Source organism: Mya arenaria, chromosome 10 (assembly GCF_026914265.1).
Source record: "Mya arenaria isolate MELC-2E11 chromosome 10, ASM2691426v1".
Classification (NCBI taxonomy): domain Eukaryota; kingdom Metazoa; phylum Mollusca; class Bivalvia; order Myida; family Myidae; genus Mya; species Mya arenaria.
The window spans coordinates 44,732,525-44,747,997 of NC_069131.1; the positions used below are offsets into that span (position 1 = coordinate 44,732,525).

General features: G+C 43.1%; 1 protein-coding gene across 1 annotated transcript in view; it reads right to left on the bottom strand.

The window, feature by feature from the left end:
- Nucleotides 1-15,473, bottom strand: part of LOC128206161 (potassium voltage-gated channel subfamily H member 7-like) — a 66,529-nt gene that overhangs the window by 10,555 nt on the left and 40,501 nt on the right. Inside the window, exons 6-11 of the mRNA XM_052908458.1 lie at nucleotides 8,397-8,594; nucleotides 5,349-5,548; nucleotides 3,289-3,388; nucleotides 2,790-2,942; nucleotides 2,481-2,674; nucleotides 1,577-1,691 (exon numbers count right to left, since the gene is read on the bottom strand). Coding sequence (XP_052764418.1) covers nucleotides 1,577-1,691; nucleotides 2,481-2,674; nucleotides 2,790-2,942; nucleotides 3,289-3,388; nucleotides 5,349-5,548; nucleotides 8,397-8,594 — 960 coding nt within the window. The remainder of the gene's footprint in view (nucleotides 1-1,576; nucleotides 1,692-2,480; nucleotides 2,675-2,789; nucleotides 2,943-3,288; nucleotides 3,389-5,348; nucleotides 5,549-8,396; nucleotides 8,595-15,473) is intronic.

A 15,473-nucleotide genomic window follows, 5' to 3' on the forward strand; every position in this document is an offset into this window, starting at 1 on the left:
AGTCTACAGGTAGCATCACCTACTTAATCACGCAGTCTACAGGGAGGTTCAACTACTTTATCAAGTAGTCTACAGGGAGGTTCAACTACTTTATCAAGTAGTCTACAGGGAGATTCAACTACTTAATCACGCAGTCTACAGGTAGCATCACCTACTTAATCACGCAGTCTACAGGGAGGTTCAACTACCTTATCACGTACTCTACATGGAGGTTAAACTACTTTATCAAGTAGTCTATAGGGAGGTTCAACTACTTAATCACGCAGTCTACAGGTAGCATCAACTACTTAATCACGCAGTCTACAGGTAGCATCAACTACTTAATCACGTAGTCTACAGGGAGCATCAACTACTTAATCACGCAGTCTACAGGGAGGTTCAACTAAGAAATCACGCAGTCTACAGGGAGGTTCAACTACTTAATCATGCAGTCTACAGGTAGCATCAACTACTTAATCACGTAGTCTCCAGGGAGGTTCAACTACTTAATCACGTAGTCTACAGGGAGGTTCAACTACTTTATCACACAGTCTACAGGGAGGTTCAACTTCTTTATCACGTAGTCTACAGGGAGGTTCAACTACTTAATCACGCAGTCTACAGGGAGCATCAACTACTTAATCACGTAGTCTACAGGGAGGTTCAACTACCTTATCACCCAGTCTACAGGGAGGTTCAACTACTTTATCACGCAGTCTACAGGGAGGTTCAGCAACTTAATCACGCAGTCTACAGGAAGGTTCAACTACTTAATCACTTAGTCTACAGGGAGGTTCAACTACTTTATCAAGTAGTCTACAGCGAGGTTCAACTACTTAATCACGCAGTCTACAGGGAGGTTCAACTACTTTATCACGCAGTCTACAGGTAGCATCAACTACTTAATCACGCAGTCTACAGGGAGGTTCAACTACTTTATCACGCAGTCTACAGGGAGCATCAACTAATGTATAAAGCTGTCTAGATGGCGCAAACGCTGGTAAATCGAAAAGTCTACAGGGACTATCGACTACTTTATCAAATGCCTACAGCATCAACTAAATCAAGTAATCTACAGCATCAACTACTTAATCACGTAGTCTACCGTAAGCATCACGTACTTTATCAACTAGTCTACAACATCAACTTCTTAATCACGTATTCTACCATAAGCATCAAATACTAAGTCAAGAAGTCTAAAGCATCAACTAGTTTATCAAGTAGGCTATAGCATCAACTAGTGAATCACGTGACGCAACAACTTATTTTTAAAGTAGTCTACATAAAGCACCAACTACTTAATCCCGTGATCTATATGGCGCATCAACTAGTTAGTCACTTAGTCTACAAGGAGCATCAATTTCTTTATCAAGTTGTCTAAAGTGAGAATCAATTACTAAGAAACGTAGTCTATAGGGAGCATTAATTTCTTAACATTGCAACCTAATACCACTTTCCTTCACTATATAGAACGCATTTCGAACAGTTTTTACTTGTTTTTTCCAAAGACCCTTTGTTCTACAAAAATGTTTGCTTGAGCAACTTCAAGGGCCTAACATCTTTAACGCTGCAGTATGTGATGGGGGAGGTAGCATACCTGCTTCTGGTCCATGGCGTCTCCCCCGGGACTGCATGTGTGGCCGCTTCTGCCGAATAAACTTGAGCGTCTCGTCATCAAGTTTTGAATTCCGATCGTGCTCATAAAGCGTTCCCTGTGGGATGATAATAATACAACGACTATATAATATAAAGATACGACTTATTTCAGCATGATTATAAACCTTTCATATGGGAGAATTAGAAAAACAACATTTTTTGCTTGCGAAAGCCTATTACATACAAATGTACATTGAATGTCCGTGTTTTAGATACTGGATTATAAGAATATTGATATACTGTACTATTTGATTAATATAATGATATTGTATATAGAGACTGGTTTTATTTATCTTTAAAACATGTATTCATCGTCGTTAATAATGAGGTAATTACCCTAAATTTTTTGATTGAGCTTTGCATAATTTAGCACATTTCACTGACACTAGTTTTATGCTCCAATTTCAGTAAAATTTGATCCATGATAAATGGCTTTTAATGGATTTATATTGTAATTTCAAGTATTTCTGTTTTTGCTAGACTAAATTTATATCTTATATCAACTGTTGTCAAATTCTATTATTTTCTTGATTTAGGTGTGAAACCATTTTATTGTTTTACAAAAGATATTATTTTTACAGGAAGTCACTTTCCCACTATGCATACTGAAACACATTTAGGGAATGGGTTGACTAAGATAACATAGTAGCCCTTTATCATTCTGATTCTAGGCTTTAAACTTATAAGGTGTACCTTTAACTTGAATGAACTAAACTTGCGTTACAAGACAAAGAATTAAATTGTGCTACAATACATAACTTAAATGTATTATAAGGTTTTTATTATCATGGCAAGTCGTACTACATGTAACAACACTAGAATCTAGCTTTGAAAGAGGCTCATACCCGTTTTAAGTTGAACGTGACCTGGATCTTGGACATAAACTCCTGGGCGAACTCCGGATACGTGGTTAGCGTCTCTCGGAGCACCGGAAGTTCTATCTTGTTAATGTCACAGTAGCTGAGCGCCCGGACGAAGTAGAGTGATTTGCCTGAGTTCGTAAGATCCTCGAGGTCACCGCCGAAGATATCGTCTTTACCTGTACACAAATACAAGGTACTTACTGAATTGATTAATGTGATTCTTTTGCTGATAAAAAGTACAATGAAACCTGTATTCTAATTCCACACGGTGAAAGACCAAGAACACGCTACCTAGTATTGCTATGACGCTGTTTTCCGTGACTATCTCGAGCGATCCACGCGCTATAAAGTAGAGCGCCGTGAGGATATCACCCGGGTGTATGAGTGTGTCCCCCGGGGGCGCATGCGTAGTCTTGAATTGCATGGACAGCGCGCGTAGACAGCCTATCGAATATACGAGTATATATGCATTTTGATAAATATTTTCTGAGTAGTCTTTGTCGAAGTGATTGCTGATTTACAGTAGCAATTCAAAATCTGCTAGTGACTATTTAAGTAGTTTTAGTACTGATAGGCCAGAAGGTCGACTTAGGCCACCCATGATTTGGAACATATTGGTAGTTTCAAAAATTACAACGATGTATGAAATACCTCTCAAAGAGTAAGGAACGAGATTTGCTTCAGTTTTTTTTTCTGTTAATTTACCAAATAATTACTGGTGTTGTTGAGGAGAAATACAATCCAAGCCCAGTATTACTGGATACGGATATGGTTCTTAAACGTAGCAAACCTGTGGACGCTTTCTGGAAGGCGGGGCAATTGCTGAGCAAGTTCCGGTTCAGGTGGAGGCAGATATCCGCCTGCAGGCACTCTGGGAAACCCTTCAGAACCTGAAACACGTCACTTCCACTAGTAAGCATGAATATCAAGTAGAAATGTGGTACAAGACCATTACCTGTATGGTCTAAGACCACAGATATTTTTATTATACGTTTCATATAGACACTAACCTGGCTTTTCACTTAAAAACAGTCCCAATTGAAAAACAAGTAATGGCTGCTGTAGAACAATCCAAGACACAAATATTAATCACCCGTTTCTTCTCTTTCATTCAACTTAAAAGAGTTATTGATACTTGTACACAAGCACTCCTTTTTCTGTATTAACATCCGGATCAACAGGGAGGGAGAGGGGGGCGAACGGGGGCGGTCAACGGGGGCAGATAACTGCGGGGTCAATGGGGGCGGTCAACAGGGGGTGGGAGTTCTGAGATAACTGTGGTCTTGAGCCATATGGCAGAAATTCACTTAACACGTAAGTAAGAATAGGCAAGAGATATAACGGCGTTAAGGCCGAAACTGTTTCTGTGTTAATGAACATACTTATATTTAATTGACAAACTTGACGTCTTAAATTACGTTTGCTGCAGTTCATAGCTAGGCGTATTTTAAAAACAATTCACGCATTTTATAGCTATCTATAAATTAATACTATATGCCTCATACGTTTTAGAAGGCGGAAAGAGTTTACAGTGGTACTAATGAGAACATGGAAAGGTTTTACAGTGGCTTATTAGAAAGCGGAAAGGGTTTACAGTGGTAATTAAAAGAAAGGTTTTACAGTGAATTATAAGAAGGCGGATATAGTTAACAGTGGAAATTATGAGAAGATGGAAAGGTTTTACAGTGGATAATTAGAAGGTGGAAAGGGTTCACAGTGGAAATTATGAAAAGACGGAAAGGTTTAACAGTGGATTATTAGAAGGCGGAAAGGATTTACAGTGGAAATTATAAAAAATGGAAAGGTTTAACAGTGGATAATTAGTAGGCTGAAAGAGTTAACAGTGGTAATTATGAGAAAATGGAAAGGTTTAACAGTGGATACTTAGAAGGTGGAAAGGGTTCACAGTGGAAATTATGAGAAAATGGAAAGGTTTTACAGTGGATACTTACAAGGCGGAAAGGGTTTACAGTGGAAATTATGACGAGATGGAAAGGTTTAACAGTGGATTAATAGAAGGCAGAAGGGATGTCGAGTTGGAACTATGATAAGACTAAAAATGTGTAACACTGGATTATTTAGAAGGCGTAAAAGGTTTACAATGAAAATATTGAGAAGATGGTTTTACAGTGGATTATAAGAAGGTGGAAATTGTTAACAGTGGAAATTATAAGAAAATGGAAAGGTTTACAGTGGGTTATTAGAAGGCGAAAAGGGTTTACAGTGGGAATTATGAGAAAATGGATATGTTTTACAGTGGATGATTAGAAGGCGGAAAGGGTTAACAGTGGACATTATAAGAAGATGGAAAGGTTTAACAGTGGATTATTAGAAGGCGGGAAGGGTTTACAGTAGAAATTATGAGCAGATGGAAAGGTTTTACAGTGGATCATTGGAAGGCGGAAAGGGTTTTCAGTGGAAATAATGAGAAAATGGAAAGGTTTTACAGTGGATTGTAAGAAAGCGGAATGAGTTAACATTGGAAATAATGAGCAAATGGAAAGGTTTTATAGTGGATTTTAGCAGGCGGAAAGAGTTAACAGTGGAAGTTATAAGAAAATAGAAAGGTTTAGCAGTGGAAATTATAAGAATGTGGAAAGGGTTTTCGTTCTCTCGAAGTTGTCAGCACCTCGAAATAACGAGATAACGAAACTTCGAGATATGTCCTAAAACAAGATATTGAGAAAAATCTTGATGCGCGGATATAAAATGTTTGTTGAGTTCTTTACTCATTTATATAACATGCGTTTTTCTCTTGGTTTATTCATCTTTCTTTTACTAAAATCATACAACACTGCAATGTTATTTTCTGTGTACACATATATATATAGATATACATGTAATACTAACAGTGTTCATATCGATGCCGTTCGTGTAGGACCACGCGTGTTGGAAAGACTCCTGGAGGCGGGCGGCCAGGTTTTTAGGCAGGTGGTGGAAGTTTATAAACTCCTTGATGGACTGGGTTTTCTCGTGGTACTCGTCCGTGCCCTGATATACTCGCATCATTATCGACGACACGTTCCCAAATATCGCAGCGCTGAGTAGCGCTGTAAGGGAAGAGATGTATTTTGGTCAAACTTAATTAGGTAAAGTAAAGGTGAACAAGAACTATCTTTCAAAAAGATAAACGGCGTAAATGAAAAGATGTTTTGGTTGAAATAGAAAAAATCAAACTCAAAATGAAAAACAAAATCTTGCGCAATCATCATAATTTGGTTGTCGAACAATCTTAATTACTCGGCTGTCTCAGGGAAACATCTATCAAAAGATTCGCTCTGGTTCGGAAATTCGTTTTAGCCAGAGGGATATGCAACAGCGTATGGCATATATTTCGACGTTACACTACTCACAGCTATGACATTCCTAAGGCGAATAATAAACTGCATAACTTGGTTATTCAAGTTGGCTGGATGGTTGAGCACCATTGTATAAAGTATCAATGGACTACATGAAGTAGTTGCTAAGCTATTAACCTATGTGTGCTTACATGAAAAACCTTAACCGGATTTTCTATGTCGAATAATGAAGGGCCATTATATGCAAAATAGAGTTATCTAACTTGGTTTTACAAGTAAATTGGATTACAGAGTACCGTTGTGCAAAGTCTCAGTGCAATACATCAATAAGTTGCTGAAATATTGGAACCTATGTGTGCTTTAATGCAACACCTTAACCAGAACGTCTATGTTGAATTTTAAAGGACAATAATTTGCATTATATTAAAGATATATTTGCCTATTTTAATATTTTAAGGAAGCTGGATGGTTGGGAACAAACGTCTAAGGTGGCAATGCAATACAATATGTATTTGCTGACATATTGACTTAAATGTGATTACATGCAAAACCTTAACCAGAATTTCTGTGTCGCTCGATTAAAGCCATTTTGCTGAATTCTGTTCAAATTAGTGTTATCTAACTTCGTTCGTTATGTAGGTTGTATATTGGGAATACATATCTTTAGTTTTAATGCCATACATGATGTTTTTGCTAAGATAATGACTTGAAGGTGCAAATACTTTACCAACGTGTGACGCCGCCGTCAACGCCGAAGCTATGGCGAGAAGTATAGCTCTCCTTACTCTTCGAATAAACAAAATAAATATCGTGCTGGAACGACATATGTCATTGAATATTAAGAACATGAATGTTGTGATGGCACGACATATGACATTGAACATTAAAAACATGAATGTCGTGATGGCACGACATATGTCATTGAATATTAAGAACATGAATGTCGTGATGGCACGACATATGTCATTGAATATTAAGAACATGAATGTCGTGATGGCACGACATATGACATTGAATATTAAGAACATGAATATCGTAAACATGAATGTCTTGATGGCACGACATATGACATTGAATATTAAGAACATGAATGTTGTGATGGCAGGACATATGACATTGAACATTAAAAACATGAATGTCATGATGGCACGACATATGACATTGAATATTAAGAACATGAATATCGTAAACATGAATGTCTTGATGGCACGACATATGACATTGAATATTAAGAACATGAATGTTGTGATGGCAGGACATATGACATTGAACATTAAAAACATGAATGTCATGATGGCACGACATATGACATTGAATATTAAGAACATGAATATCGTAAACATGAATGTCGTGATGGCACGACATATGACATTGCACATCAAAAACATAAATGTCGTGATGGCACGACATATGACATTGAACATTATGAACATAAATGTCGTGATGGCACGACATATGCCATTGAATATTAAGAACATGAATGTCGTGATGGCACGACATATGACAGTGAACATTAAGAACATGAATGGCTTGTTGGCACGACATATGACATTGAACATTAAGAACATGAATGTCGTGATGGCACGACATATGACAGTGAACATTAAGAACATGAATGTCGTGATGGCACGACATATGACATTGAACATTAAAAACATGAATGTCGTGATGTCACGACATATGACATTGAATATTAAAAACATGAATGTCGTGATGGCACGACATTTGACATTCAAAATATGTAAAAATGGATGTCATGTTGGCACAACATTGAACTTTGGACATTCAAAGCATAAATATTAAGCCAGGATGACATTAGACATTCAAAACTATTTAAAACAATATTTAAATCATGAATGCAAGACATTGGAAATGGAAAATAAAAGATTACCGTGCTGGCATTTTTGAATGTTTAGTGTTGTGCCAGTACGATCATTACTTTTTAAAGTCCAATGTTGTGCCAGAACGAAACTCATGTTTGAATGTCCAATATTTTTTTCTGGCACGACATATACCAATGGGAAATCAAAACATGAATGTCGTGATGGTACAACATTGGGCATTCAAAAATATTCAAAATATGAATGTCATGCTAGCACAACATCGGATATTCGACATTTAAAAATGAATGTTCTGCTGACAAGACATTGGGCATTCGCTGACAAGACATTGGGCATTCAAAGTTGAAAGCCGTGCTGACAAGTTATTGGAAATTCAAAAATGTATGCCGTATGTCGTGCTGGCACGACATTCATGTTCAATGTCGTATGTTCAGCTGACTTTACATATCTTATGAAATAGACGAAATTTCTTACCATGTTTTGTGTAAACACGCCGTTTACAACCCCAGCACTTGTTTCCGTTCACATTACATTAGTATTCGATAAAGACGAATGTACCGGAGGTATTCGACGATGGAGGAAACAGAGTCAATGCTTTTTTATTTTACTATTCAGCCTTGGCTTCATCTTTATGAAATTAAGGCTGAAAACATTTAAAAAGACAATAGCACCTTGAGCACAAATTGACTTGTAGACCCTCTATACTTTCGGGCATTTACTGGAGATTGAAATCCAGAAAACATGAGATGAATACTTACATCCAAGCATCATTGCAAATATGGAGAAGATTTTCTCGGCGTTGGTGTTTGGAGAGACGTTTCCGAATCCTATTGACGTCAGTGACGTGAACGTGAAGTACAGAGCGGTTATGTAGTACGTCCTAATACTGGGGCCGCTGTCGGTAACATTGGCGACGTAAGGTTCGTGAAGATTTGCCGCCACCGTGTCCAGCCAGCCTTGGATTTGTATCAAGATACACCTTTAGCTAGCGACTCACCAATTATAAGATCTATGCATATAAACAACCATATTGTGTCAAATGTAATTCTTGAGTGCTATGATTAAGAAACAAACAGTGACATGATGTTGCCAGGTCACTATAAGAATGTACATATTTCGCACACCCTAATGCTAATTCATTTAATTTCATCCTTCACTGGTATGCAATTGTTTGTTTTAGTTGTGTTTTTCAAAGTCTGTCCGCGACCATTGGCTGCATTATGGGTCGACCCCGTCGTGACGCCATCACTACTAGTGTTTAAATGCCATGAGTGACATGATTTAATTGCGTTTGTATTTTAATTCATTTTTGAAAAAAAAACATCCGAAGATCTGGTAGACGACTAGTAAGAATGCCACCGTAACGGGCCAGCCCAAGATCTAGTAGCCGACGAGTGGTAGTGTTACCATAACGCGCCAGCCATCGATCAAGCAGCCTACGAGTAAGAATGCCACCATAACGCGCAAGCCCAAGATCTAGTAGTCGACGAGTAAGAATGCTACCATAACGCGCCAGCCCAAGATCTAGTAGTCAACGAGAGGGAATGCGACCATAACGCGCCAGCCAAAGATCTAGTAGTCAACGAAGAAGAATGCCAGCATAGCGCGCCAGTCCGAGATCAAGTTGCCAACGAGAAAGAATGCGACCATAACGCGCCAGCCCGAGATCTAGTAGCCAACGAGAGGGAATGGGACCATAACGCGCCAGCCCGAGATCTAGTAGCCAACGAGGGGGAGTGCCACAATAACGCGCCAGCCCAAGATCTAGTAGCCGACGAGGGAGAATGCCAGCATAACGCGCCAGCCAAAGATCTAGAAGCCGACGAGAGGGAATGCGACCATAACGCGCCAGCCAAAGATCTAGTAGCCGACGAGGGGGAATGCCAGCATAACGCGCCAGCCAAAGATCTAGTAGCCAACGAGAGGGAATGCGACCATAACGCGCCAGCCGAAAATGTAGTAGCCGACGGTGGGGAATGCCAGCATAACGCGCCAGCCAAAAATGTAGTAGCCGACGGTGGGGAATGCCAGCATAACGATCCAGCCCAAGATCTAGTAGCCGACGAGTGGGAATGCGACCATAACGCGCCAGCCCGAGATCTAGTAGTCGACGATGGGGAATGCGACCATAACGCGCCAGACAAAGATCTAGAAGCCAACCCAAGATCTAGTAGCCGACGAGTAGGAATGTTACTTTAACGCGCCCTCCCAAGATCTAGTAGCCGACGAGTGGGAATGCGACCATAACGCGCCCGCCCAAGATCTAGAAGCTGAAGAGTGGGAATGCGACCATAACGCGCCAGTCCGAGATCTAGTAGCCGACGAGTAAGAATTCCACCCATCGCGCCAGCCCAAGATCTAGCAGCCGACGAGTAAGAATGCCATCATAACGCGCCAGTTCAAGATCTAGTCGCCAACGAGTAAGAATGCCAGCATAACGCGCAAGTCCGAGATCTAGAAGCCAACGAGGGAGAATGCCAGCATAACGCGCCAGCCCTAGATCTAGTAGTCGACGAGTGGGAATGCCACCATAACGCGCCAGCCCAAGATCTAGTAGCCGACGAGGGGGAATGCCTGCATAACGCGCCAGCCAAAGATCAAGTAGTCGACGAGGGGCGATGCGACAATAACGCGCCAGCCCAGATCTAGTAGTCAACGAGAGGGAATGCCAGCATAACGCGCCAGCCAAAGATTAAGTAGTCGACGAGGGGCGATGCGACAATAACGCGCCAGCCCAGATCTAGTAGTCGACGAGAGGGAATGCGACCATAACGCGCCCGCCCAAGATCTAGAAGCCGAAGAGTGGGAATGCGACCATAACGCGCCAGTCCAAGATCTAGTAGCCGACGAGTAAGAATTCCACCCATCGCGCCAGCCCAAGATCTAGCAGCCGACGAGCAAGAATGCCATCATAACGCGCCAGCCCAAGATCTAGTAGTCGACGAGGGAGAATGCGACCATAACGCGCCAGCCAAAGATCTAGTAGCCAACCCAAGATCTAGTAGCCGACGAAAGGGAATGCCAGCATAACGCGCCAGTCCAAGATTTAGTAGCCGACGAGGGGGAATACGACCATAACGCGCCAGCCCGAGATCTAGTAGCCGACGATGGGGAATGCGATCATAACGCGCCAGCCCGATATCTAGTAGTCGACGAGGGGGAATGCCACCATAACGTGCCAGTCAAAGATCTAGTAGTCGATTAGGGGTAATGTCACCATAACGCGCCAGTCCAAGATCTAGTAGCTGACGAGTAAAAATGCCAGCATTACGCGCCAGTCCAAGATCTAGTAGTCGACGAGGAGGAATGCGAGCATAACGCGCCAGTTCAAGATCTAGTAGGCGGCGAGGGGTAAAGTCAGCATAATGCGCCAGTCCAAGATCTAGTGGCTGACGAGTAAGAATACCATCATAACGCGCCAGTCAAAGACTTTGTAGCTGTTGAGTGTAAATGCGACCATAACGCACGACGAGAGTGAATGATACTATAACGCGCCAGCCCAAGATCTAGTAGCCGACGAGTGGGAATGCGACCATAACGCGCCAGCCCGAGATCTAGTAGCTGACGAGTGGGAATGCGACCATAACACGCCAGCCCAAGATCTAGTAGCCGACGAGTGGGAATATCACCATAACGCCCCAGCTCAAGATCTAGTAGCCGACGAGTGGGAATATCACCATAACGCCCCAGCCCAAGATATAGTAACCGACGTGTGGGAATATCACCATAACGCCCCAGCCCAAGATCTAGAAGCCGACAATTCGAATGCAACCATAACGCGCCAACCCAATATTTAGTAGCCGGCGAGCTTAAATGCGACCATTAAGCGCCAGCCCAAGATCTAGTAGCCGACAAGAGGGAATGCGACCATAACATGCCAGCCCAAGATCTAGTAGCCGACAAGAGGGAATGCGACCATAACATGCCAGCCCAAGATCTAGTAGCCGACAAGAGGGAATGCGACCATAACATGCCAGCCCAAGATCTAGTAGCCGACAAGAGGGAATGCGACCATAACATGCCAGCCCAAGATCTAGTAGCCGACGAGAGGGAATGCGACCATAACATGCCAGCCCAAGATCTCGTAGCCGACGAGTATGAATGCCACCATAACGCACCAGCCAAGAGGTCTAGTAGCCGACGAGTGGGAATGCAACCCTCACGCACAAGCCCAAGATTTAGTAGCCGACGAGTGGGAATTCCACCATCTTGACCTAGTAGCCAACGAGTAAGAATGCGACCATAACGCGCCAGCCCAAGATCTAGTAGTCGACGAGTGAGAACGGTTCAATAACGAGTCAACCCAGAGATCTAGAATCCGACGAATGAGAACGGTACCATAGCGAGCCAATCCAAGATCTAATTGCCTACGAGTGAGAACGGTTCCATAATGAGCCAATCCAGAGATCTGGTAGCCTACGAGTGAGAACGGTTCCATAATGAGCCAATCCAGAGATCTGGTAGCCTACGAGTGAGAACGGTTCCATAATGAGCCAATCCAAGATATTGTAGCCTATGAATAAGAACGGTACCATAATGAGCCAATCCAGAGATCTGGTAGCCTACGAGTGAGAACGGTTCCATAATGAGCCAATCCAAGATATTGTAGCCTATAAATAAGAACTGTACCATAATGAGCCAATCCAGAGATCTGGTAGCCTACGAGTGAGAACGGTTCCATAATGAGCCAATCCAGAGATCTGGTAGCCTACGAGGGAGAACGGTTCCATAATGAGCCAATCCAGAGATCTGGTAGCCTACGAGTGAGAACGGTTTCATAATGAGCCAATCCAGAGATCGGGTAGCCTACGAGTGAGAACGGTTTCATAATGAGCCAATCCAGAGATCTGGTAGCCTACGAGGGAGAACGGTTCCATAATGAGCCAATCCAGAGATCTGGTAGCCTACGAGGGAGAACGGTTTCATAATGAGCCAATCCAGAGATCGGGTAGCCTACGAGTGAGAACGGTTTCATAATGAGCCAATCCAGAGATCTGGTAGCCTACGAGGGAGAACGGTTCCATAATGAGCCAATCCAGAGATCTGGTAGCCTACGAGTGAGAACGGTTCCATAATGAGCCAATCCAGAGATCGGGTAGCCTACGAGTGAGAACGGTATCATAATGAGCCAATCCAGAGATCTGGTAGCCTACGAGTGAGAACGGTTTCATAATGAGCCAATCCAGAGATCTGGTAGCCTACGAGTGAGAACGGTTCCATAACGAGCCAACCCAGAGATCTAGAAGCCTACGAGTTAGAACGGTTCCATAATGAGCCAGTCCAAAATCTATTAACCAACGAGTGAGAACGGTTCCATAACGAGCCAATCCAGAGATCTGGTAGTCTAAGAATGAGAACGGTTCCATAACGAGCCAACCCAAGATCTAGTAGCTGTCGAGGGAGAACGGCTCCATAACGTGCCAATCCAAGATCTAGTAACATACGAGGGAGAACGGTTCCATAATTAGCCAATCCAAGATCTAGTAACATACGAGGGAGAACGGTTCCATAATGAGCCAATCCAAGATCTAGTAACATACGAGGGAGAACGGTTCCATAATGAGCCAATCCAAGATCTAGTCACATACGAGGGAGAACGGTTCCATAATGAGCCAATCCAAGATCTAGTAACATACGAGGGATAACGGTTCCATAATGAGCCAATCCAAGCTCTAGTAACATACGAGGGGGGACGGTTCCACAATGAGCCAATTCAAGATCTAGTAACATACGAGGGAGAACGGTTCCATAATGAGCCAATCCAAGATCTAGTTACCTACAAGGGAGAACGGTTCCATAATGAGCCAATCCAGAGATCGGGTAGACTACGAATGAGAACGGTTCCATAAAGAGCCAATCCAAGATCTAGTAACATACGAGTGAGAACGGTTCCATAATGAGCCAATCCAGAGATCTGGTAACCGAGGGAGAACGGTTCCATAATGAGCCAATCCAGAGATCGGGTAGCCTACGAGGGAGAACGGTTCCATAATGAGCCAATCCAAGATCTAGTAACCTACAAGGGAGAACGGTTCCATAATGAGCCAATCCAGAGATCGGGTAGACTACGAATGAGAACGGTTCCATAACGAGCCAATCCAAGATCTTGTAGCCTACGAGGGAGAACAGTTCCATAATGAGCCAATCCAGATATCTAGTAGACGACGAGTGAGAACGGTTTCATAATGAGCCAATCTAGATATCTAAAAGACGACGAGTGAGAACGGTTCCATAATGAGACAATCCAGATATCTAGTAGACGACGAGTGAGAACGGTTCCATAATGAGCCAATCCAGAGATATAGTAGACGACGAGTGAGAACGGTTCCATAACGAGCCAATCCAAGATATTGTAGCCTACGAGGGAGAACGGTTCCATAACGAGCCAATCCAGAGATCGGGTAGCCTACGAATGAGAACGGTTTCATAACGAGCCAATCCAAGATATTGTAGCCTACGAGGGAGAACGGTTGCATAATGAGCCAACCCAGAGATATAGTAGCCGACGAGTGAGAACGGTTCCATAACGAGCCAATCCAGAGATCGGGTAGCCTACGAGGGAGAACGGTTCCATAACGAGCCAATCCAGAGATCGGGTAGCCTACGAGGGAGAACGGTTCCATAATGAGCCAATCCAGAGATCGGGTAGCCTACGAGTGAGAACGGTTCCATAATGAGCCAATCCAGAGATCGGGTAGCCTACGAGTGAGAACGGTTCCATAATGAGCCAATCCAGAGATCTGGTAGCCTACGAGGGAGAACGGTTCCATAATGAGCCAATCCAGAGATCGGGTAGCCTACGAATGAGAACGGTTGCATAATGAGCCAATCCAGAGATCGGGTAGCCTACGAGTGAGAACGGTTCCATAACGAGCCAATCCAGAGATCGGGTAGCCTACGAGGGAGAACGGTTCCATAATGAGCCAATCCAGAGATCGGGTAGCCTACGAGTGAGAACGGTTCCATAATGAGCCAATCCAGAGATCTGGTAACCGAGGGAGAACGGTTCCATAATGAGCCAATCCAGAGATCGGGTAGCCTACGAGGGAGAACGGTTCCATAACGAGCCAATCCAGAGATCTAGTAACCTACAAGGGAGAACGGTTCCATAACGAGCCAATCCAGAGATCGGGTAGCCTACGAATGAGAACGGTTCCATAACGAGCCAATCCAAGATATTGTAGCCTACGAGGGAGAACGGTTGCATAATGAGCCAACCCAGAGATATAGTAGCCGACGAATGAGAACGGTTCCATAACGAGCCAATCCAGAGATCGGGTAGCCTACGAATGAGAACGGTTGCATAATGAGCCAACCCAGAGATATAGTAGCCGACGAATGAGAACGGTTCCATAACGAGCCAATCCAGAGATCGGGTAGCCTACGAGGGAGAACGGTTCCATACTGAGCCAACCCAGAGATATAGTAGCCGACGAATGAGAACGGTTCCATAACGAGCCAATCCAAGATATTGTAGCCTACGAGGGAGAACGGTTGCATAATGAGCCAACCCAGAGATATAGTATCCGACGAATGAGAACGGTTCCATAACGAGCCAATCCAGAGATCGGGTAGCCTACAAGTGAAAACGGTTCCATAATGAGCCAACCCAGAGATATAGTAGCCGACGAGTGAGAACGGTTCCATAACGCGCCAGCCCAAGATCTAGTAGCCGACGAGTTAGAACGGTTCCATAACGCGCCAGCCCAAGATCTGGTAGCCGACGAGTGAGATCGATTCCATAACGCGCCAGCCAAAGATCTGGTAGCCGACGAGTGATAACGGTTCCATAACGTGCCAGCCCAAGATCTAGTAGCCGACGAGTGGGAACGGTT